Source organism: Drosophila rhopaloa, unplaced genomic scaffold (genome assembly GCF_018152115.1).
Source record: "Drosophila rhopaloa isolate 14029-0021.01 unplaced genomic scaffold, ASM1815211v1 contig_47, whole genome shotgun sequence".
Classification (NCBI taxonomy): Eukaryota; Metazoa; Arthropoda; class Insecta; order Diptera; family Drosophilidae; genus Drosophila; species Drosophila rhopaloa.
The window spans coordinates 1,561,343-1,583,275 of NW_025335142.1; the positions used below are offsets into that span (position 1 = coordinate 1,561,343).

The following is a 21,933-nucleotide window of genomic DNA, read 5'->3' on the forward strand; positions in this document are numbered from 1 at the left end:
ATTTTAATTTCCTATTGTAGGCTTACTAATATTGGAAAAACGCAAAAATTAATTTTTTTAAAAACTGTTTTCTCAAAACAATCGTAATCAAATCTGTTTTGAGCCCGTAATTAATTCATATCGAAGTTCTCAACCTCGTGGTACAATTGTTACAGGTTTCGGTATTTTTTTTTCGGAATCCTTTGGTAAATTTTAACCGTCCACTGAAGGTCACTCGCCATTGAACAAAACTAAACAAATTTTCAATTGAAAAATATGTATAGGCAAACAATTATAAACAAATAGACAAGATTTCAACGAAACAACAACCATCATCTTTTGTCCATTGTTAAGAAAAGTAAACCTAACGGAATAGCGCGACTTATCGAGGCAAACCACTGACGTTTTCCAACACCTGCGCTCCGCAGTTGGGACGTTTTCCAACAAAGTTTTAGTCCCCGTAAAATAAACAAATAATAACCAATTATTGCCACAACAATGGTGAGTACTGGACCAAACTGTGGCACAAAGTGCGGGGTCAAGCTAAAACCTAGTGAGAGTTCGGGAGAAAGTAGCGAAACGCTCTATTTTCGAACCTCTTGCCTCTTCTTCTTCTTCGCGGAGCGCCAGCTTGGGCACACTAGTTGTTGTTGTATTTATGCAATTCGCCTGGGCAGCAAAATCTATATAGTAAACAATAAAGAACGCTATAATCGATGCTTCCAGCCATAAAATACCCGTTATTCTAAGTCCCTCAACAAGGACTTCCACATTACATCTGATTCCATTTCTTAAAAGTGATCCGATTTTATGATGTATTAAATATTTTATTGTAAAGTTAATCACCATAGAAAGTAAAAAACTTGAAAGAGCCTGCATTTTGAATGTGAATTCACAAGTTCTTGGAGATTCCGAGATCTTGATCTTTTAGGCCATGTGCATCTTCAATCTCTATTCACTAGCTTTTAAAGTGCCAAAGATCTTTCCTATCAGGCCATTTGGACTCGATGCTGATTAATTATTTATATTAATATACCCTTTAAATTCTGCAAAAGGCGAATTTCGAATTTCCGGCATCTATTTCGAATTTCATGGTCATTGAAACATACATTAATGCTTTTTTGAGTCTAATACTATTTTTACAATGTACAATATACCCTTTTTCACTCAGCAAGTGTCTATAATAATACTGTCCATAGTAAGTAATGGTTTAAAATATTTTATTAAATATTTTGCAGAATAAACTGAAATCCAGCCAGCACCGTGAGAAGGTGAAGAAGTTCATATCGCTGACACAAACGGGCGAACAGACGGCTATTTTCTGTTTGCAACAGAACGACTGGAAATTGGACTTGGCCAGCGATAATTACTTCCAAAATCCGGAGTACTACTACCGAGAGTTGGATCGTAAGCGGATTGAACAGTTGTTCGTGCGCTATCGCGACCCCAGTGATCCCCTGAAGATAGGATCGCAAGGGGTTATTCATTTCCTCGACGATCTGGATCTCAAGCCGGACTCAAAACTGGTGCTAATCATTGCGTGGAAGTTTCACGCCGAGGTACAGTGCGAATTCTCGCGGGATGAGTTCATTAATGGGATGTGCGACCTGGGCATCGATAGCATCGACAAGCTGAAGGCCAAGCTTCCGATCCTCGAACAGGAGCTGGGCGACGCCGGCAAGTTCAAGGACTTTTACCACTTCACCTTCAACTACGCCAAGGATCCTGGTCAGAAGGGCATTGACCTAGACATGGCGATCGCCTACTGGTGCATCGTTCTTAGTGGGCGCTTCAAGTTCTTGGACATCTGGTGCCAGTTCCTCGAGGAGAAGCACAAGCGGGCCATATCGCGGGACACCTGGAACCTGCTGCTGGACTTTGCCACCAACATAGACGATCGGATGAGCAACTACGATTCGGAAGGCGCCTGGCCGGTGCTAATCGATGACTTTGTGGAGTGGTGCCAGGAGAACGATCATCTCAAGGAGGACTCCTCGCCGGGATCCGGCTTTCAGCAACAGTCCACCGCGAGCTCCAGCTCCCAGAAGAACATATCCAGCGCCTACCAGACCTCGCACAGTACAAACATGAACTATGGCTAACGAATTGTTACACTGTATTGTATTCTCATTAATGATAGATTTGCTTTTATTCTGATTATTCTAAATAACGGAGATTCTAAGCAAGGTCGGTAAATTTACATTTCTCTATAAAAGCGTCGTAATAAATAAATAAAGTTAGTAAATGTACTTTTCCCCGGCATTCTATTTATTGAGAAAGGCTTTGAAACAGAAGCTCAACTTCCAGTTCATCTGATTGTAATTATTAAGAGTTTATATTTTTCCAAGTTAATGGTTAATGGTTAATTTTTGTATTAAAATCATTTTCTCCGTTGTGAGAAAAATTTAGAATTGAAGAACGCAGCAAAAGCTGAACGAATTTACCTGTTAGCTAATTGTTTTAAGTAATCAACATAAAAAAAATATTTGGGTCGTTATTGTGATAAACATTTTTATAATTGAAATATTTTATTCTTTTGTATTTGTTCTTTATTCTATAGTTTTGCTTTAGGATTTATACACAAACTAATATTGAAAAAACTTTGAAAAGATTTAACTTACATTTCCCATATTTTTCGCGGCTGGAAAAAGGTATAATATCAATTTTTTTAATTATAGCTGGTTTCTTTCCACTGATTTACAAATATATAATTTCAGCACATACATTTCAAATTTGCCGGCTATCACCAAATCAATCTGATGATTTCAAGTGTCATCACCGACGTGACCTTCGATAACATGCCCAGTATCGGCTGTCATCGCTAAAGGTGTGACCGTTTGACTGATTGATATTGTTACAACGATTTTTCGCTGTTAAAAATATATAATAATACCTCTCAAAAAGCGTGCTAGGCACGCGAGTGTGTGTGTCAGCCCCAGCGTAAATGCTGCGTTTAAAATGTAAAGTTCCATATCGAGTGTTAGACGATATAAAAGTGAAAAATAAGCATTGATTGTAGCCAAAAACCCCGTAATCGCAATGTCTGTGTATGTGCGAGTGTGTGTGTGTGGGCGGCGAAGGAGCCCCAACACACAGACACCCATACTCTCATAGTATTACCCATACACCCACACAAACCCCCCGTATGTTTCACACATTGTTGTTGTTTCTGTTGGCCATAATTAATTTCGACTCGAAAATCCTTTGCCCTTGGTTTTCGATTTTTTTCGGTCTGGGGTTCTACACAATATAATCAAATCTGTGCAAACAGTGGCGGTCGCATTTGCGAATCCAATTATCATGTGAATAACTCGCGCCGAGTGGGCGAAATTTAAACAAATATGTGTGCGTTGTGAGTAAATAAATGAATAAATGCCACTAAACACACAAAAAATGAACGAAACGAAAACAAACTGATAACCGCAGAGCAGAAGTCGGACTACGACAACTTCTACGAGACCTCGGAGCACCATTTACGATCGTGCTTATAGAGCTTATATAGCCGTAGCCCCCTTCCATCGCGAGCTCCGATCCTCACCTGCTGATAATCCGATAATTTAGTGGCCCCTTTTTTGAGACCAGAGAAAAGGGTAAACAATGGAACACAAACTGGGTTTCTTGGTTTGCACTTTAAGTAGATAACTTTAACCAAGTAAGTTGCTTTGAGTTTAAGATACAGGTACATACGTATTAACTGCACAAATGAACTCCAGCGAGTGGAAAATAGCTTTACTTTAAAGAAATTATATTTTCGAGAACCAGGGTTTTATTATTCTTCATATAGTAAAACTCTTAAAGTATACGGCTTATAAAGAAATCATCAAACTATAAATATTCTTTATTTATATTGTATTTAAAGTCACGGACTTTTTTTTTGATAATTGAGAATTTTTTTAATATTCTATGGAGTTTCAACTTAATTGGAACACGTAAAGCAAGAAACGTCTTAATTTTTGAATTGTTAAAATTAAAAAAAATGATTGTATGTGAACTATAAAAAAACTCATGTATACTCATACCCATGTATGTGTAAATTGACAAGTTTATGTTTATATATTTACTTTTTTTCACCAATTTCAATGTTAAATAAAAAACATTAAAATATCTTTAATTTATTGAGTAGATTTATATATATTTTAAGTTAGGTGAAGAAAGTCACTTCATATTTAAAAGTGATTAAACGAACGGTTTTTAAATCGACAAAAATAGATTTCTGAATCACCGGGTTTTCGATTTTTGGTTAAAAGAGATTTCCGTGGCACCCTTGTTATTGCACGACATTGTGATTCAGCCTACCCGGCACTGGCTCATTGTGGAATTTCTGGGCTATCACCCAAAACCAAGTGGGCGATCGCTTCCCATATACGAATATATAATATGTAATACATATTTATTTATTTCGATCCCATTTTTATATATTTTGCGCTGTCCGGCTCGTGCAAAGTGACAACTCAACGAGATTAATTAGCCAGGGGTTTGTGTGTGGAAGCAATTTCCAGTGTCTGGGGGTCGGGGATGAAATGAGGATGGGGAGTAAACTGGGAACTGGGAAACGCTTTGCCAGCCGTATGCTAATTAATTGCTCTTTTTGCAGCCGCCGACGCCATGCCCAAAAGCCGAAGCAACAACGCCCCGGAGACTAACAACATGCGATCCTGCTAAGAAGATCAGAGCGAACCCAGCCCGATCATGAGTCGCCAGGAGGCAGCTGCATCCCGTCCAGCCGGGGGAGCGGCCGGCCCAGCCCCATCGTCATCCTCATCGACATCGACATCATCCCACTCAGTGAGCGCTGTCCTGGGCAGCAAGATATCCACCTCGACGCCGCAGAAGGGCGATGAGCAGCAGGAACAGGAGTTTATCAACCAGAGCGTGGCCAGCGAGATCGAGGCCATGTCCATCTCGGGTTCCGTGTCCGCCGACAGCAGCAGTGGCATCACGGCGGCCACCATGAGCGGCAGTCCCGTGCCCAAGCGCCATTTGAGCACGGCTAATCTGTCGCGGATTCGTCCGCAGTCGAGCTACTCGGCCCGCGTCCTTGTCTTCGACGACTCCGACCAGGAGGCAGCTGCCGCTGCTGCAGCTCTGGCGGCGGCCTCGTCCTCCTGCAACAGCAGCGTCAAGTCCTGCAGCGGACTGGAGCTGCTGCCCACTTCGCCGGCCAAGCTATCCATCGGCAACGACAGTACCAACGGTTCCTCGATGATGCGCAATCTGAACTTAACCAAGAGCTCGTCCGGCGGATTATCCGGCAGTTCAAGTTCGCTACACTCGCGGGGATACACTGCCTTGCTCCGGAAGATTTCCTATCAGCAGCATACCAACTCACTACGCGCAGTCAGCAGTGGTAAGATATTGAATTAACCATTAAAGTTGTAAGCTTTGACCTAGAGGATGTAAATTTACTATTAAATGGTTAAAATAAGAATTTAAGTCCTGATTTTTCCCACCGTTCCATACTAATGATAAAATTAGCTTTTAGTGCGAAAAACTCGTGTTTACAGTCTATTTTGGTCGTTACAGTAAGATGTGAATTCTGACGTAATTAACACCTAAAGATTGACACCTATATTATTGAATTAATAATGTTCGTCTGGCTGTCCTTGTAAAATTTTTAAACCAAAACAAGAAAGGAAGCAAACTTCGGCAAGCTGAAGTTTATATACCCTTGCAGTTATTACAAAACAACTACATTTCGATTTCGATGCCTATATTACTAAAAACAATGTATCAATGTCGATTAAAACCGTAATTCCATAATATTAAAATATTACCAATATTACCTTATATACTACCTGCAATAGAAAGACAATTTTTGGGAAAGTTTCAAGCAGATAGCTTTAAAACTGAGGGACTCGTTTGCGTAGAAACAGACAGACGGACGGGCAGACGGACATGGCTAGATCGACTTTCGTGGTGATGCTGATCAAGAACATATATACGTTATAGGGTCGGAAATGACTCGTTCACTGCGTTGCTAACTTTTGACTTGCAGAGGGTATTATGATTTCATCCTCTGCAAGGGTATAAAGAATATTACACATAAATAAAAATACTTTAAAAACGTATTTTTGTGAGAATTTAAACATATGCTATATGTAATATAATAAAATGTAATAATATATGTAATTTATAATTTAATATATATTTTTTTTGATAAATATGTAGGTGAATATTTAGGTTCATTTAAAACTTGTCCCCAAACTAAAACCTTTTTAAATCTATTTTCGTAAAAATGAAAAAATATCTCTTTAAATAAATATCTAACCAATGAAAGAATGTAGATTATCTACCGGTTCATTAAATTTATGTTTATCCATTACAGAGGCCTCCAACCTGCTGCGCATGCGTCACTCCTCGCTGGGAAAGTCGGCTCCCTGCCTCACTGGCAACTATTTCCGCCACGAGCTGGCCGCTCCGCCTCTGATTCAGGCACCTGGCTTTGGGGCTTCTCCTTCGGGCGGCCACAACATCTCGAGGTCGGGCAGCTGTGCGGGCATTGGCTTGGCCAAGCACCACCACCACCATCACTTGCACGGCGTTGTGATGCGAGGGTCAGGTGGCGGAGGCGCTGGTTCCGCCGGTGGCTCCTCGAGTGGTGTGGCCCATCATCGCCTCAGCTTGGTCACCAATGCGGCTGCCGTAGCGGCGGCTGGCGGATCCCGGGCCCATTCCCCGTATTCGGCCAGTCCCGTGGACAGTCCGCGTCTCAATTCGCCCATGCCATTTGCATTTGCTCCGATTAAACGGATCGCTTCGTGCCGGGGCGTTGTGGACGGGCGTCGCTGGTCCGTGGCCTCGCTGCCCTCCTCTGGATACGGCACCACCCCGGGTAGCTCCAATTTATCGGTGAGTTTGTTGAAATAGTCGGCAAACAAAGTCCGTTTACCCCAAATGGTTGTTGTGTATCGCAGTCTCAGTGCTCCAGTCAGGAGGGTCTTAATCAGTTGCCGCACAACATTCCGCCCGGAGTCCAGGAGGCGGATGCCGCTGCCGTGGCTGCTGGTGCCTGCTGTGCCGAGCACCTGAAGCAGCACTGTCCCAAGCACTGTGCTCTGTTGCTGGCCGTTTCCCAGAAGCAGCTGACGCCCCAGCCACCAAAGCCATCGCAGCTGCAGCCACAGAAACCGATGGCGGCACCCTGTGTCAACTGCTGTGCCGAACTGAGCCTGCCCTGCGGTGGTCAGCAGGCTGGTGGTAACGGTGGCCCCTCGGCCAATAGCTCCGCCTCGAGTGCAATTCAAGTCGGCGGTCGGATGTCGCCCTTCTTTCGACCACGTTCCCGATCGCTTTCCAGCCCATCGCGTTCGCCAATCGTGGACAATGAAATTGCCGTGATGAACACGCTGTACAAGGAGCGGTTTCCCAAAGCAACCCAGCAAATGGAGGAGCGGCTGAAGCACTTCATCAACGAGAACAAGAGTGCAGCTTGCAATAGTTTCAGGGATTCGCAGCCGATAGTGCGGTGAGTCGACATTTGTGTATTCAATTGGTTATATTGTATGGAATAAGAATATATTCAAAATTATATAACAGCTTTATAATACAGCTTTCCAACTTTTATAAAACTAACAAGATAGGAAAGGTAAGCTCCGCCGGAGCCGAAGTTGATATAGCCTTGCAGAATATTCTGTTAATTATTTTCACCAAAATTATTCATATGATGCATTCTTAATACTCATAAAAAATTCCAACTTCCTAACTATTTGGTAGGTCGGATTGATTGGCCAAAAATGAAACCCATAGAAAATCCCAACTTCCTAACTTTACAAATACGAAAGTTATGCCATTTCCGATCGTTCAATTATATGGCAGCTATAGGATATAGTCGGCCGTTCCGACTTATATACTGCGTGCAAAGGATCGAAGGCTGTGTGCAAAGTTTCAATTCGATATCTTTAAAACTGAGAGACTAGTTCGCGTAGAAACAGACAGACGGACAGACGGACATGCTTATATCAACTCAGGATACGATCCTGATCAAGAATATATATACTTTATAGGGTCGGAGATGTCTCCTTCACTGCGTTGCACACTTTTGACCAAAATTATAATACCCTCTACAAGGGTATAAAAACTATCTCGGAGCATAGATTAGGAAAAACCGAGTTATAATAATATTTCCCTTTTTTATCCGATTGGTGCTATGGGAGCTATATTAGGCCGATCCGGTCCGCTCTGATTTAAATACTACAGATAAAAGACTTTTTGCGTAGAAAAGGACAGGCGGAGAGACGAACATGGGTAGATCGATTCGCCTGGTGATGCTGATCAAGGACACATATACTAGTATTATAGGTTCGGAAATGTGCTAGTGAATGGCAAACTTGTGACTAAAATTGTATTACCCTCTGAAAAAGTATACAAATAGAATTTATTTACTATTTTATATTGCCTGTATAAAATAATGTTAATACAAAAACTTTTCTTTTCTTATAGATTTGTGCATCATCAGGTGTTGGAAATGGCAAGAGATTGCCTGCACAAATCTGAGGCCAAGCTGATAACCTCGCAATATTTTTATGAGTTGAGTGAGAATCTAGAGCGTTTGCTGGTTGAGACCAAGGAGAAGTCGCCGGAAGCGGCAGCAGAGTTAAATGGTGTGATTAAGAAGCTTTTGCTGATCATTTCGCGTCCAGCTCGTTTGTTGGAATGCCTGGAGTTTGATCCCCAGGAGTTCTACGAGCTTTTGGAGGCTGCTGAGGGACAAGCCAAGGCCATGCCTGTGATTAAGGCGGATATCCCGCAGTACATCATCCACAAGCTTGGTCTTAACCGCGATCCCATCGCTGAACTGCAGCAGGAGTTGCGGGAGACACAGCAGATGTGCTCGGAGCAGGTCACCGTGGATGCGGATCCACTCCAACCAGGTGGCAGTTTACTCCTTAATTCACCCCTAACCAGTGCTGCCAAGCAATTGAGCAGCCTGGCCCTGGATTCCATTGCTTTGGACTCGGGAAGTGGCACGGCGACACCTCAACAGCCACCCCAAACGCCAGTGGCTACATGTGAAACTGCCCCCTCTTTCGCACTGGCCATCAGTCAGATGAATGAGGAGAGATCATTATCAGGCGGTGGAGCTGCAGCTGGAGGATCGGGTGTGGCAGGAACAGGAACTGGAGGAGTAACTGGAGCAGCCGCAGGAACAACAGCGGGCAGTGGAGTCGCCGCTCAACAACCCTCGCCCCACGAAAACGACTTTGACATTGTCAAGCTGATCTCAAATGGTGCTTACGGAGCCGTCTACCTGGTGAAGCACAAGACCACTCGTCAGCGCTTCGCCATGAAGAAAATCAACAAAAATAATCTCATCCTGCGCAACCAAGTGGAGCAGGTGTTTGCCGAGCGCGACATCCTCTCGTTCGCCGACAATCCCTTTGTGGTCAGCATGTACTGTTCCTTCGAGACGAAGAAGCACCTGTGCCTGGTGATGGAGTACGTGGAGGGCGGCGACTGCGGCACGCTGCTGAAGAACATCGGGCCCCTGCCTGCGGACATGGCCCGCTTCTATTTCGCCGAGACAGTATTAGCAGTAGAATATCTGCACAGCTACGGCATCGTGCATCGTGACCTGAAGCCGGACAACCTTCTGATCACCGCCCTGGGTCACATCAAGCTAACGGACTTCGGGCTCTCCAAGATGGGTCTCATGTCGTTAGCCACCAATTTGTACGAGGGATACATTGACTCGGAGACCAGACAGTTTTCCGACAAGCAGGTATACATTATTTTTAACCCGTCGATTTCTGAAGCCGCGCTAGAAACGTCAATTTTTCTTTTTAATTAATTGTTTTTTTTTTATCTTTTCTAGGTGTATGGCACACCCGAGTATATTGCCCCGGAAGTGATCCTGCGCCAGGGCTATGGCAAGCCAGTCGACTGGTGGTCCATGGGCATCATACTTTATGAATTCCTCATCGGTTGCGTGCCATTTTTTGGCGAGACCACTGAGGAACTATTCGCGCACACCGTCAACGATGACATTGAGTGGCCGGACAGTGAGGATTGGCCTGTGCAATCGGAGGCGAAGGACATCATTTCGCAATTGCTGCAGCAGAACCCGAGGGATCGTTTGGGCACCCAAACGGGTGCGCTTGAAATGAAGGAGCACGAATATTTCCTGGGCATGGATTGGAACTCACTGCTACGCCAGAAGGCGGAGTTTGTGCCGCAGTTGTCCCACGATGATGATACCAGTTATTTTGACAGTAAGCTGGATAACCTAAGAAAATATTGAATTGACATTAAAGAATTGTTTCCTTAATTAGCTCGCATGGATCGCTATAACCATGATCTAGGTGGCGAAGATACGGACGACACGGATGACACTCCGGTTTTCGGCAGTTTTAACTCGTATACTCCCCAATATAGGAAGCAGCATTATAGCTGGTCCCGTCATGCCACGCCCACGGCCACCGATGGAGTTAAACCAACGGCCCCGCCAACAATGACATCGCTGCCATCGCGTGCCCAGGAGATTCCAGTAGCCCCCGTAGCGCCCACATCAACTGGTGCCCTGCCTAAACTTAAAACGGGACTGGGAAGCGGAAGTGGAAGTGGCAGTGGTTCGGGTAGCGCTTCCAACGAAGGTGTGGTCAACAAGTTCTTGAACACGCCACAACTACGAAAACTGGACGTGAGTATAGGCCAATCAAATACTCCTTTTTTAAAAGTATATACTGAATATGATTTTTTATCCTGAATGTTTTTTTTTTTTTATAATACTAATACTAATTAATCTTATCCTGCAGCTCTCGTCCAGCTGTCTGAAGGTGCCGTCCACCCCGGATGCCGACTACTTGCCCGAATTGCTGTACAACGTCACGATTGGAAACGATGCGGAGCTGCGCATGCTGAAGCACTACCTGAGGCAACCCAATCCTGGAGCCACGCAGCGCATGCAGCAGCGCCATAGTATGCCGCCCAATACGACGACCATTATCAGCACGCCGGCAACACCGCCTCCAACTCAAACTCAGGCGGCAATGGCGGCCACTCCGACAACGGCCACGGTGGGCAGCTTCTCGCGCAGCACGCCAGAGAGTTCGCAAACGGACAGTGATGACTTCTCGCCACAGATCAACCGGAAACGGAAGGGCGTCTGCGCCAGGGACATTTTGCCGCGTTTTTCCATCTCGATAGAGGATGAAACCATTTCCGCGGGCAGCTCCTCCACGGAGAACATGAACTTGCCAAGGGAACAATCCCCGCTTGCGTTGCAACATCAACCAAAGTCCATGGACGGAAGCAGCAGTGGCAGCAGCATGAAGCATCACCGTTCCAGGTCGATTGTTAAGTCCGCATCGGCCTTAGGTTTGTCGTTGATGACGTCGCTAGACAACAGTCAATTGGCCGCTCAATTAGGCGGCATTCAATCTCCGGGCGGTGGAGGCAATGGCTCCAGCACGGCCAGCTCCAGGGACACCTCGCCTTGCCGGGAGCTCTCGCCATTGGTTACGAATCTGAAGCCACCTATCATCATTCGACGTGGACCGCGTGGATTTGGCTTTACTGTCCATACCATCCGGGTGTACTACGGCGACACGGACTTCTATACGATGCATCACTTGGTTATGGCCGTGGACGAGGGAAGCCCGGCTTTTGAGGCTGGACTGCGGCCAGGGGATCTCATTACCCATGTTAATGGAGAAGCGGTGCAGGGCTTATTCCATACCCAGGTGCTGCAGCTGCTCCTAAGCGGCGGCGAGCACGTTACATTACGGGCCACGCCTCTCGAGCACACCAGCATTCAGAGCGGCGGCCGCAAGCGCGATCTCATGCAAAGCAAGCTGGCTAAGAAGGGTCTGAATCGCCAGAAGAAGCAGACAAAGCGGGAGCACGACAAGAAGCGCAAAACCTCACTGTTTCGTCGGATTAGCAGCAAGCGTGCAAATGCGGAGATGCAGCAGGTAAAACACATTTGGCCAATGGCTTTAGGGCTCAGCATCTAAACTTTACTTTACTTTATTGACTGGATTTTAGTATTCTGCTGGCACAAGTTCACCCACCACACCATCGGCCAGGAATTTGTCGCCGTTGGATTCTTCGTACCACAGCAGCAGCTGTTGTCAGTCGGCTGCCAACTCCTCATCGCAATCCACCTCGCCCTCATCTTCATCGCCCAACACTCCCACCGGTTCGAGTGGCTCCAATCATGGGGGCAACGCAGGACTGGAGCGGACAGTTGCTCCCTCGGCCCTCAGTGTGCAATTGCCCGCTCCCCCGCCACCCACGCAGTTAGTGCTCCTGCCCCACGTGGGAGCCGTCGTTGGCAGCAGTCCCACCTCTGCAGGAAATGTGCCAGGTAAGGGGATCGAAAAATAGTATGCATTAAACGATTGTTAAATATTTCCCCTTCAATGTGTATAGTGTCCCCCACTGGCGTCGTTCCGCAGCTGTATCAGCGTCCATCCACTCTACATGGTCTCAAGCACAAGCTGCACGCGGCCACCGCCGTAATAGCGAGCGGTGGGAATGCCAATAATCCCGCCGGAGGACTAAAGACCCTCCACACCACGAGCAACAATTCGCTGCCGAATCGCCGGAAGTCGGTGGGTCATATTCCACTGTCACCGTTGGCGCGGACTCCTTCACCATCACCGCTGCCATCGTCGCCCACACGATCTCCTTCCCCATTGGCCTTTCCACTGGTTGGCCATCAGCCAGGAGCCTCGAACACCACGCAATCTTACAGTCCAGGGAGCACTCTGCCCACCTTGCAGCCAGCGGTGAATGCAAACAGTAAGAAGGCAGGATTTGCCAGAACCAAGTCGGCGGAACCCAGTTCTCCATTGCTTAGGCGCGCTTTGTCCCCGGATCGCTTACATCCCCGTAGTGCTGAAACGAAGATATCGCCACTTTGCTGCTCGCCGCCCATTAAACAGCCGACGCATCAGCGAGTGGTGACCACCACCTGGAGGTCGACGACTGGCAATTCGGCAGGAGCTGGAGGAACAGTTTCAGGTGCCCCTGCAGCTCAGCCTCAGCATTTGGCGACTGCTGCCTCTGAGGAATCTCAAAGACTAGCTGCTGGGGCAGCAGTGGTTCCCACAACCGTTGCAGGAACAGAGCCGAGTGCTGTGGTTACCATGGCCAATTGTGAGCCTCTGCCGCGCATTGCCGAAGAGAAAGATTCGCCCACCAGCACCCAGGACAGCAGCAGTGTATCCGAGGGATTCATGCCCGCCATCGAGGAGTACGCCGAGGGGGAGTCCTCATCTTCGCCCACTCAAACCCTGGAGAAGCCGACGAAGGTAAAGGCCACCGAGCAACCAGAGATGGAGCCTGCTGGCAAGACTAAGAAGGTCGATCAGGGTGAGTTAATTATACACAAATATGAATTCAACTATTTAATGTATGTACACACAAGTTAAATTAAATTAATTTGTTCGTCTAATAATAGTAATGACAGTAAGCTAAACTCCCTCTTGTACATTTGTTTACTTAATAAATAATCAATTGAGTACTAGGATTTTAAAGAATATCCATATTTCATTAACAAATATTTGATATTCCGTTAAAGCAATACTAAACTTTCTAGATTATGTTTAATGAAGAGTTTACCAATTACTTATACATTTTATAGATTTGGAAAAATTTAAAATATAAATCTAGATTTTAGAACAACATTTAATGAATAATATTATTTTTACGGGTTGGATTGGTCTCAAGTTTTTTAGTAATTCAAATAAACATCCTTTTGCTTTCCAGGTAAAAGCACATCCCAAGCAGCACCCAAAACCAAGCCCCAGAACAGTGGCTGTAAAACTTCGATGACAACGACAAAGCCGGCCAGTCCGAGCGTGACTATTTCGACAGGACCACGTAAGGACTCGGCGGCTACGACAGCGGCAGGAAGCACTGCAACAGGAGCAACTCCAGCCACTTCTGCTGCCAAGCAGAGAAAGTAGCGTCAGAGAAGCCGCGGTGGATATGGATGCTTGTGTTTTAAATTTCGCGTTTAAACTACTATCTTTGATTAGGAAGGGCGAGGTTGGATGGCAGGAAATGGAAACCGCAGGAATTCGAAATATATTTATAGCGAGGGATGGCGTTTTAAACTTTTTTCGAAGTAAGCTTGTGTTTTTTGCGCAAATTATAACAATTTAGCAATGAAATTAATTAGAAAATTCTGAAACCTAGTAGTTTGTAGATGTCCTAACTAAAGGAAAATTAAAAGAAAACCGCTTGAAAACTCTTAATGTAAATTACTAGGCACGAAAGCAAATCGAGAAAAAGCACGATATTCCAGTTAAAGCAAATCTAAGAGGCACCACGCAATTATGTACTGTATATAAATGTGAAACATTGATAGAATTAATGAATTGTAGACTTCGGATGATGAGTCGTAAGGAGAGTCATATGGAGCGAAACACGCGCTTGAGGGCTGCGTTCAAAACATTTTTGCGAATCTATACACTATGCCGATTTCAATATAAAATCTATATTAAATAAATGTTATATGTGTGTGTATTAACAACGACTTTTTAATATTTGTGGGATATTACACTTGCTTTTGGAAAAAAAGAATTCGCATATTGGTTCATACATATTTATATTAGGAAATGACTTAATTTTAGAATGTCTATTAAATTCATTTATTCAATGAAGGCTGTCAAAGTCATTTGTTAATTAATTTAATTTTCTCGAGCTTAACCTTTTTCTTTTAAAATTTTGGTCTTATTAATTTATATAATTTTTGTGAAAACTTCAGATTTGAGGGATTTCTTTACAATTTTATTAAAAGTTTTAATTTATCCAAATGTATTTAAAAGAAAAGTTGGCTTTCTCATCTCTAAACAAATATTTTAAGTACTTATAAAATATTTAAAAAGTTGTAGTTATTTTAAGACAGTTTAATTATACACATACATTTTTTTAATAATAACCCCCTTTTCTAAGCCAATGTCGATTGATCTGAGACCACAAAGACGCTGTTATCGATAGATATTTGCCAGCTGTGCAATTTGCGGTTGTGGCCGAATTACTTCATTTTCATTAATACATTTAACGCAAATATGCTGCCAAAATTAAAGATTTCTGCATTCCTGCTCAAGGTGAGACCTTAGCTAGTATAATTAATAAAATTTAGTAATCAGGAGCTTCCGATTGCAGCGCCTGGAGCGAACGAAGCAGCAGTGCAGTGGTTGTTTATATGGAGTTTTCTACGGGGAGGGAACCCTACTCCTTCTGAGTTTTAACATTGAGTCCAGTTTGGGACAGCTGAACTATGAACAGATCCAGCACAGATTCCCGGCGGAACTGGATTTATGCGGACTGGTCAAGTTCGGTGACTGCACCGATGGCGAGGCGCACCTTAATGAGGTCATCAAATCGGTAGACATCACCGACAATCCCATCCTGCTGCAATGCGAACTGGGCACTTTGGTGGGCCTGAGAGCTTCGTTCTTCGTACACGGAAAGCTGGAAGAGGTGCCCTACGAGGTGATGGAGGCGGATCAGCTGTACAACGACTTCTGCTTCACCCGGCTGCAGTGCGGATTCTTCCTGCAAACATCCGCCACTCCGGAGTCCGTGGCCCGTGAAATGCACGTGCTGCGCAAGCGCGTGGCCGATGGCAATCTGGTGTTCAATGTTCCGCAGACGAAGATCTTCATCAACAGCTGCGGGCCGCTGGACAAGCGGTTTACCTGTGAGTCCCAGATACAGGATCTTATAGATGTCATTCCCAGCCCGGGAATTGAAAAGGATACGTCCGGTGGCGACAAGAAAAAGACCAAGGCCCAGAGTGCGCCAGTCAAGCGCTTGGCGCCCACTGGCTGCGACTACGAGGTGATCCCCATCGATGTGATGCGATCACGTACCCGGGATCCCGTGGCCCGCGACTCACCGCCTCATCCTGCACTCAGCATTGCCGTGACCACCGACGAGCTGATCCGAGTCCAGGTTCCATTGGAGATCGAAGCCATGGCCATTCTCTGCCGGAAGACCAAGCTCCAGCGGTTGTATGATGTACTTATCGAGAGCATCTGCCGAGCTCTTAGATTATTCGAGTTGAGCCTAATTGAGCACCTCACGGAATCGGAGACTGGCAAGCTGCTGGTGCCGGCCAGCTACCACTTCTATCCCCAGGAGTTCGGACATTTTGTTAGTTGTGCATATCTGGAGGATTTGGGCGACGATGAGCCCAGCATGCTGGAGAGACGAAAGCGACTCCATCGCCAGTTTGCTTTACCCGTCAGTCGTCCCTACTTCCGCAGAGCCAACCATGTGCGTTTCCTGGCCGAAACGGAGGATGCCCCGTGGACTCCACTGATGAACACCCACATCGGAGTCCGTCCCAGTGGAGTAACCGACGGCAAGGAGTACTTAGTGAACGGAAACTACCATTACTACCACTACCTGCAGCAGCAGGTGCAGGATAAGGGTTGGGGCTGTGCCTACCGCTCGCTGCAGACGATCTGCTCCTGGTTTGTGCTGCAGGGATACACGAACGCTCCGATTCCCACACATCTGGAGGTACAGGAGTACCTTCACAAGATAAACGACAAGCCGGCTGCTTTCGTTGGATCCTCGCAGTGGATTGGCTCCACGGAGATCAGCATGTGCCTGCAGGGATTCCTCAATGTAGACTCGAAGATCCAGCACGTTGCCTCTGGAGCCGAGTTGGCCACCGTTGCCTCCGAGCTGGCCATGCACTTCCAGACGCAAGGTACGCCGGTGATGATTGGCGGCGGTGTGCTGGCCCACACTATCATAGGAGTGGACTACTGTGTGCAGACGGGTCAGGTGAAGTTCCTCATCTTGGATCCTCATTACACAGGTGCCGATGATCTGGCCACCATCCAGATCAAGGGGTGGTGCGGTTGGAAGGGTATGGATTTCTGGACCAAAGGCAGCTACTACAACCTTTGCATGCCCCAGCGGCCGATTTTGTATTAAGTTCTGATAGGCTAGGGTGGGTCGATTTGTTTTTTCTTTATGCCTTGAGGTCTAATAGAAAATTGGATTATTTAATAACAGACGAAAACAGGTATATTAATAAGATTTGTTCCATTTTTTATGTAGTTTTCTCTATAAGGTCTTTATGTTCTTCCAATTCAAAACAAACCAGATATTGTTTATATTTTAAATAGGCAAACGCATATTCATTTATTTTTATCAGACCTTAAGAATTCAGGACAGGTTTGAATTGCATATACTTTCAAAATGTTCCAGTTCTTTGTTTGGCATTCTCACAAGTCCACCCACCCTAAAATTTCGATCTAAGGTCAAGCTTTAAAGTGGTTTCGTGTAATTATTTCTTGTATATGATACCTATGTACTTTAATTGTATTCATTTTCTTGTATGTTATATGTCGATGCTATATCTCCCACTCACTTATTAAACTATATATTAAACATTTAGCTTAGAATCGAAATAGAGACGGACCCTTAGTTGAACTCCAATCTGTAGGAAGGGAAGAAATACCGGGTTAAACACCACTCTTAGAGTACTTCTTCCAGTATCGCTTGACATCATCGTGGCCATTCTTTTGCACCACCATGGTGCGAGTTCGTTCGTTTTGCCACACCAGCATGTGGATTGACTGAGCGTAGTCCCTGAGCGTTACGAAATCGGTCTGGGAGAGGAACTGATTGTATACCACGCCTTCCGTGTAGGTGAAGCGATTTCGCTCAAGTTCCCACAGTTTAATTTGGTCAACGACTGTAGGCGGCAGGCAGGATTTTGACTGAATGGCCGACTCCACCAACCGCATGTTGGGATGTGCATACTGTTCCAGGTACGATACAATCTGCTCGGCCGTAATTCCGCCCCGCAGCGCCTGACGCACTGAATCTCGGGTGAGGACGCCCACGACGAGATTGGGAAAGCGGTAGAGCAGCTCCGTGAACAGACCCAGCACGGCCACCTGGAGCGGCGAGTCCGTGTAGGCATACACCCGGTAGTTTGTTTCCACCACGATGTAGCCACTGTCTTGGGTCCCCTCTTCATCCGTGGCCACGGAGGCAGTCGCCGCAGCCTCCTTGCTGGTCACATTCAGAGCCAAACGGGTGGGATAAAAGCGGCCCTCCTTGCGCTTTCGCTGGAAGACCAATCCAAACTCCCTCAGATGCTGCAGGAAGGTCAGCATCTGGTTATTCATTCCCTCCGAGCTGTAATCCCTGCCCAGCGTGGAGAAACTGAGCTGAAATAGCATAGACAGGCACTCGGGCAGGCTGATCCCTCGCTCCTCGCACGTGTCCAGGTACTGAAGCATAAAGTGCCACACCTGAGCCCGTGTGTCTAGCAGCAGAAACTGAAAACCCTGACGGGTTATGGTGATGCCATCGCGTTCATCCCGCTTCATGAGATTGGCATGGAGCAGAATCCTCACGGCATCCGGACTTATCGCTTCCGCATCGGTGCCATTGCGATTCCCGGTGCCAACCATGTAGTGCAGCACGCAGCACCATCGGGACATGGCGTATGTGTCCAGGAAGGCGATGTCCCTGGGCTTCGAGTCCTTCTCCAGCGTGTTGGTCATGGGCCACGGCTTTCCCCCGCCCAGCAGCACCTGGCGTACACTCTTCTTGAAGGTGGGCGAAAGTTCCCAGGCTGAAAGACCTCCAGGAATAGCTGTTACCCGCCAGACATTCAACGCCGTCAGGCAGCTAGTGGCCTCCGTTTGCTCCCTGTGGGATGTATAAATTATAAAGGGTTAATAAAAGTAACAAGTGGTAATCTCACTTGGCACAACGTTGGGCACCCCATGATGAAACAACTGCTTGTGGCACCGGTTGATCCACAAAAAGTATCCGTATAATAAACTGCCTTGCTATCTCAGGCAGCTCCCGGAACACGGCCAAGCAAATGGGCGGGTAGTTGTAGAGTTTGTCCAGCGACTCCGGCGTTTGGCGGGTGCGCAGATACTCCTGGAAATCCTTGCATTCCAGGTTCGCCGGTCCCTGGACCAAGGGCGAAAGGCCACTGGTCCCGGTCCCACTGCCCCCGGCGGCGGAATACCGACCGGGCCCCGATTTCGTGTCGGCCATGTCGAAAACAAAGTCTAAATGGTAAACAAAAGAAATCACAGTGGCATCGATAGCCGGCTTGTCGTCGGGCCATAATCGATTGTAGCGTTCAGGGGCGTAGAAAAAGGGTTTATTTTATTTAAATATTTATTTTTTTACATTGTTTCCCTATATTAAAGATTACCTAATGAACAATATAAAAAGGTATACCCATTAATTTCTATGATAAACCAAAAATTCTCTTTGGCAGACAAAATAATAACAAAATAACCTATCAGTTATGCACACCCATGTCCCACTGTGTTTATCGATGGAGCTATTTTGCTATCGATATCAAATCAGCTGTTGGCCTGTACACGTGCGCTGTGAAATCGTTATTGTTATTTTATTTGGGATAATTTCCATACCGTACCGTACTAATAATGAGTGACGACGAGGAGCACTACGAACCGAGGGCGCACAAGAAGCTGCTCCAGGCCATTGGCAATCTGGGCAAGGTTCAGCACATCCAGAAGTCTACCCGTGATGAGCTCCAGTCGCGCCAGGATGAATTCCAGCTGATGAAAAGCGTGTCATCCGCGGAAACAGAGCGTGCACCAAGGTCGGTGGGTCTCAATGATCTGGTGGAGATTCTACGCACCTCCTCCAAGCACAAGGATGCGGGTAAAAAGCTGAAGAACGTCCAGGGCAGCAGGAAGGTGCTGGCGAAGCCGCTCGAGAAACCGGCAGCGGATCGCATCAGGCGGACCATTGGATACGAGGGAGTGACCAAAAAGCTGGGTCGCTGGGATGCTGTGGTGGCCCAACAGCGATCGGCGGAAACGCAGGTGAGTCCAAATCATTTCCTTTTGGTATCTCTGCAGGATATCTAATCCCGAAATCTCTGTCCAGATCTTTCCCTTACCGTCTGAGACGATTTATGTGAACACCTCAGCGAAGGCTCGTCCCCTTAACACGCGAATTAAATCCGACCTTGCTAAGGAACTCGAGGCCAGCAATATTAAACTTCGTGAGCTGCGCAAAGCCCAAATTGGCGACACTACGGATGAGAAGGAGCTGGCCAAACAGGAGCGCCAGCTACTTCAGAAAAAGCTCACGCGGGATGAGCTTTTCGCCCGTCGCAAGGAGCTCGCCTACTTGAAGATGCGCGAGTCCCAAAAATCTGCGAAGGCACGCATGCAGAATAAAATCAAATCCAAGAAGTTCCACAAGCTGCAGAAGCGTCAAAAGATCTTGGAGCAGATGAAGGAGTTCGAGTTGCTTCAAAAGACAAACCCGGAGGCTGCGCTGGAGAAACTGAATGAGCTGGAAAAAAGTCGGGTGAAAGAGCGCGCCAGTTTGAGGCACAAGAACACTGGAACCTGGGCAAAGAATCTGCAGGTACGGGCCAAATACGATAAGGATGTGCGAAAGGATCTGGCCGAGCAATTGGCTGTTAGCAGGGAGTTAACCCAGAAAAAACAAGAATCCGACAGCGAAGATGAGGAAACCAGCAAGAAGAGAGTAGCTCCTGAGGAGGAGGAGATCGACTACGATCCTTTAAATCCTTGGACAAAGCGAAAAACGGTCGAGAATGCTGAAAACGGCAAGGCCGAAACTGAGGACTCCAATTGGCGGCAATATTGGACAAAACGGAATAGAAACGAAAAGTTATTAGAGAAGCATCGTAGGGACATGGAAGAGCGGGAGGAAGAACAGGACACGAAAGAGCAGGAGCAGGAGGAGGAAGAAGAACAGGAAGCGGAGGATAACGCTTCCAAAAAACCATCCGCCAAAGCGAAGCCTAACAAGAAAATTCTTAAGAAATCAAAGGTTAAAATAGAAAATGCCAAGAAAAGCCTTAAGAAATCAAAGGTTAAAATAGAAAATGGTTGGCAAGTTGAAGAGGTTGAACAAATAAAACTCAACGGAGATTCAAAAACGGGCTCAATAGATGATATTTTTGAGAAACACGAGGACCAACTGCGAGCCAAGCTAAGCAAGAAGTTGGAGAAACTAAAGCAACGTGTAGACAAACTAAAAGATGCCCCCGTCAAAGGAAAGAAGACGAAAAAGAAGGACGCCTTAAAGAACCTCAAAAGTCTGGCTTTGAAAAAGACAAAACAACAGATAGAAATCGATGAGCCCTTAAATTACGAAAAGGAACAGGAGCCGCAGAAGAAAATTCCAGCTCAATTGGAAAGTAGTGCAGAAACTACAAAGAGCCCGCCTGTGGACACCATCGATCCCAACAAGGTGACAACTTTAGTGTTTACCCAAAAGAAGTCGAGCTCTAGTGGCATTAATGATGCTTTGATAGACGATGAGGCAGCAGAGTACGATGAAGCAGATGCGGCAGCCGAGCGCCAGTTGACCATTAGTCAGGCCTTCGAGGACGATGACATTATTGCTGACTTTAATCGCGACAAAACCAAGGACTCTGAGCTGAAGAACACAGAGCTGCAGCTAGCTCTGCCAGGATGGGGTTCCTGGGCGGGCGCTGGAATTTCCCAGGCGGTGATGGAGCGTCGTAACAAGCGGCTCCTTCTCAAGCTGGCTGCCCCGGAAAAGCGACGTGACGACAACAAGGATAACCTCTACCTAAACGAGTCGGCCAGCAAGCTGGCACGCGAGCATATGGTCTCTAGCATCCCGTTTCCTTTCCGATCCTTGGCAGACTACGAGGCCAGCATCCGTGCGCCAATCGGGAGGAACTTTGTACCGGAGACAGCCTTCCGTATGCTGACCCGACCGGCGGTCATCACGCGCAAGGGCCAGGTCATCGCGCCCATGACGGAGAGCGAGCTGGTCAAGCCGGACAGGCGTCTGCGTCACATTGTTGACAGCAGGATAAAACGCATCCCGAAAGTGCCCTCCAAGGCGAAGATAGCTAAGAACTAGAAATAGATATACAAATAAACTGAAATCAAATTAAAACAAACGCAAAGTGGCATGTTAAGGTGCTCTATCGACGGACAAGATCTTTTCTAAATTTAATTC

General features: G+C 46.4%; 5 protein-coding genes across 6 annotated transcripts; 4 read left to right on the forward strand and 1 right to left on the reverse strand.

Moving 5' to 3' along the window:
• Nucleotides 1–179: 179 nt before the first annotated feature.
• LOC108048687 (DCN1-like protein) lies at nt 180–2,228 on the forward strand. Its single transcript, XM_017129509.2, has 2 exons — nt 180–480; nt 1,218–2,228. Exons 1-2 carry the CDS (start codon nt 478–480, stop codon nt 2,079–2,081), a joined length of 867 nt encoding a protein of 288 aa, XP_016984998.1. The 5' UTR covers nt 180–477; the 3' UTR covers nt 2,082–2,228.
• A 566-nt stretch (nt 2,229–2,794) lies between these two features.
• Nucleotides 2,795–14,451, forward strand: LOC108048678 (microtubule-associated serine/threonine-protein kinase 1). Of its 2 annotated transcripts, none has more exons than XM_044461540.1 (11): nt 2,795–2,939; nt 4,574–5,326; nt 6,305–6,828; nt 6,894–7,444; nt 8,419–9,697; nt 9,791–10,187; nt 10,248–10,615; nt 10,731–11,888; nt 11,962–12,283; nt 12,349–13,293; nt 13,690–14,451. In XM_044461540.1, the coding sequence occupies exons 2-11, from the start codon at nt 4,669–4,671 to the stop codon at nt 13,887–13,889; spliced, it is 6,402 nt and encodes a 2,133-aa protein (XP_044317475.1). In that variant the 5' UTR covers nt 2,795–2,939; nt 4,574–4,668; the 3' UTR covers nt 13,890–14,451. The 2 variants fall into 2 exon arrangements, with proteins under 2 accessions (XP_044317475.1, XP_044317476.1); XM_044461541.1 differs by lacking the exon at nt 2,795–2,939 and adding an exon at nt 2,997–3,631.
• Nucleotides 14,452–14,925: 474 nt separating this feature from the next.
• Nucleotides 14,926–17,344, forward strand: LOC108048684 (probable Ufm1-specific protease 2). Its single transcript, XM_017129501.2, has 2 exons — nt 14,926–15,035; nt 15,094–17,344. Exons 1-2 carry the CDS (start codon nt 14,997–14,999, stop codon nt 16,879–16,881), a joined length of 1,827 nt encoding a protein of 608 aa, XP_016984990.1. The 5' UTR covers nt 14,926–14,996; the 3' UTR covers nt 16,882–17,344.
• LOC108048685 (general transcription factor IIH subunit 4) lies at nt 17,217–19,020 on the reverse strand. The gene is made up of 2 exons (XM_017129503.2): nt 18,671–19,020; nt 17,217–18,615 (listed from the first exon to the last, which is right to left on the reverse strand). The coding sequence occupies exons 1-2, from the start codon at nt 18,973–18,975 to the stop codon at nt 17,415–17,417; spliced, it is 1,506 nt and encodes a 501-aa protein (XP_016984992.2). The 5' UTR covers nt 18,976–19,020; the 3' UTR covers nt 17,217–17,414.
• Nucleotides 19,021–19,304: 284 nt separating this feature from the next.
• Nucleotides 19,305–21,933, forward strand: LOC108048683 (U3 small nucleolar RNA-associated protein 14 homolog A). Its single transcript, XM_017129500.2, has 2 exons — nt 19,305–19,781; nt 19,846–21,933. The coding sequence occupies exons 1-2, from the start codon at nt 19,377–19,379 to the stop codon at nt 21,832–21,834; spliced, it is 2,394 nt and encodes a 797-aa protein (XP_016984989.2). The 5' UTR covers nt 19,305–19,376; the 3' UTR covers nt 21,835–21,933.

What these genes read in the sequence shown, in the direction of transcription:
- LOC108048678 (XM_044461540.1), top strand. Translation starts at nt 4,669, where the DNA reads ATGAGTCGCCAGGAGGCAGCTGCATCCCGTCCAGCCGGGGGAGCGGCC. An exon ending in CGGGTAGCTCCAATTTATCG is followed by an intron (nt 6,829 to 6,893) that starts GTGAGTTTGTTG and finishes TGTGTATCGCAG; the next exon opens with TCTCAGTGCTCCAGTCAGGA. An exon ending in CTCTGCAGGAAATGTGCCAG is followed by an intron (nt 12,284 to 12,348) that starts GTAAGGGGATCG and finishes CAATGTGTATAG; the next exon opens with TGTCCCCCACTGGCGTCGTT.
- LOC108048684 (XM_017129501.2), top strand. Translation starts at nt 14,997, where the DNA reads ATGCTGCCAAAATTAAAGATTTCTGCATTCCTGCTCAAG. An exon ending in TTTCTGCATTCCTGCTCAAG is followed by an intron (nt 15,036 to 15,093) that starts GTGAGACCTTAG and finishes TTCCGATTGCAG; the next exon opens with CGCCTGGAGCGAACGAAGCA.
- LOC108048685 (XM_017129503.2), bottom strand. Translation starts at nt 18,975, where the DNA reads ATGGCCGACACGAAATCGGGGCCCGGTCGGTATTCCGCCGCCGGGGGC. An exon ending in GGTGCCCAACGTTGTGCCAA is followed by an intron (nt 18,616 to 18,670) that starts GTGAGATTACCA and finishes TACATCCCACAG; the next exon opens with GGAGCAAACGGAGGCCACTA.
- LOC108048683 (XM_017129500.2), top strand. Translation starts at nt 19,377, where the DNA reads ATGAGTGACGACGAGGAGCACTACGAACCGAGGGCGCACAAGAAGCTG. An exon ending in AGCGATCGGCGGAAACGCAG is followed by an intron (nt 19,782 to 19,845) that starts GTGAGTCCAAAT and finishes ATCTCTGTCCAG; the next exon opens with ATCTTTCCCTTACCGTCTGA.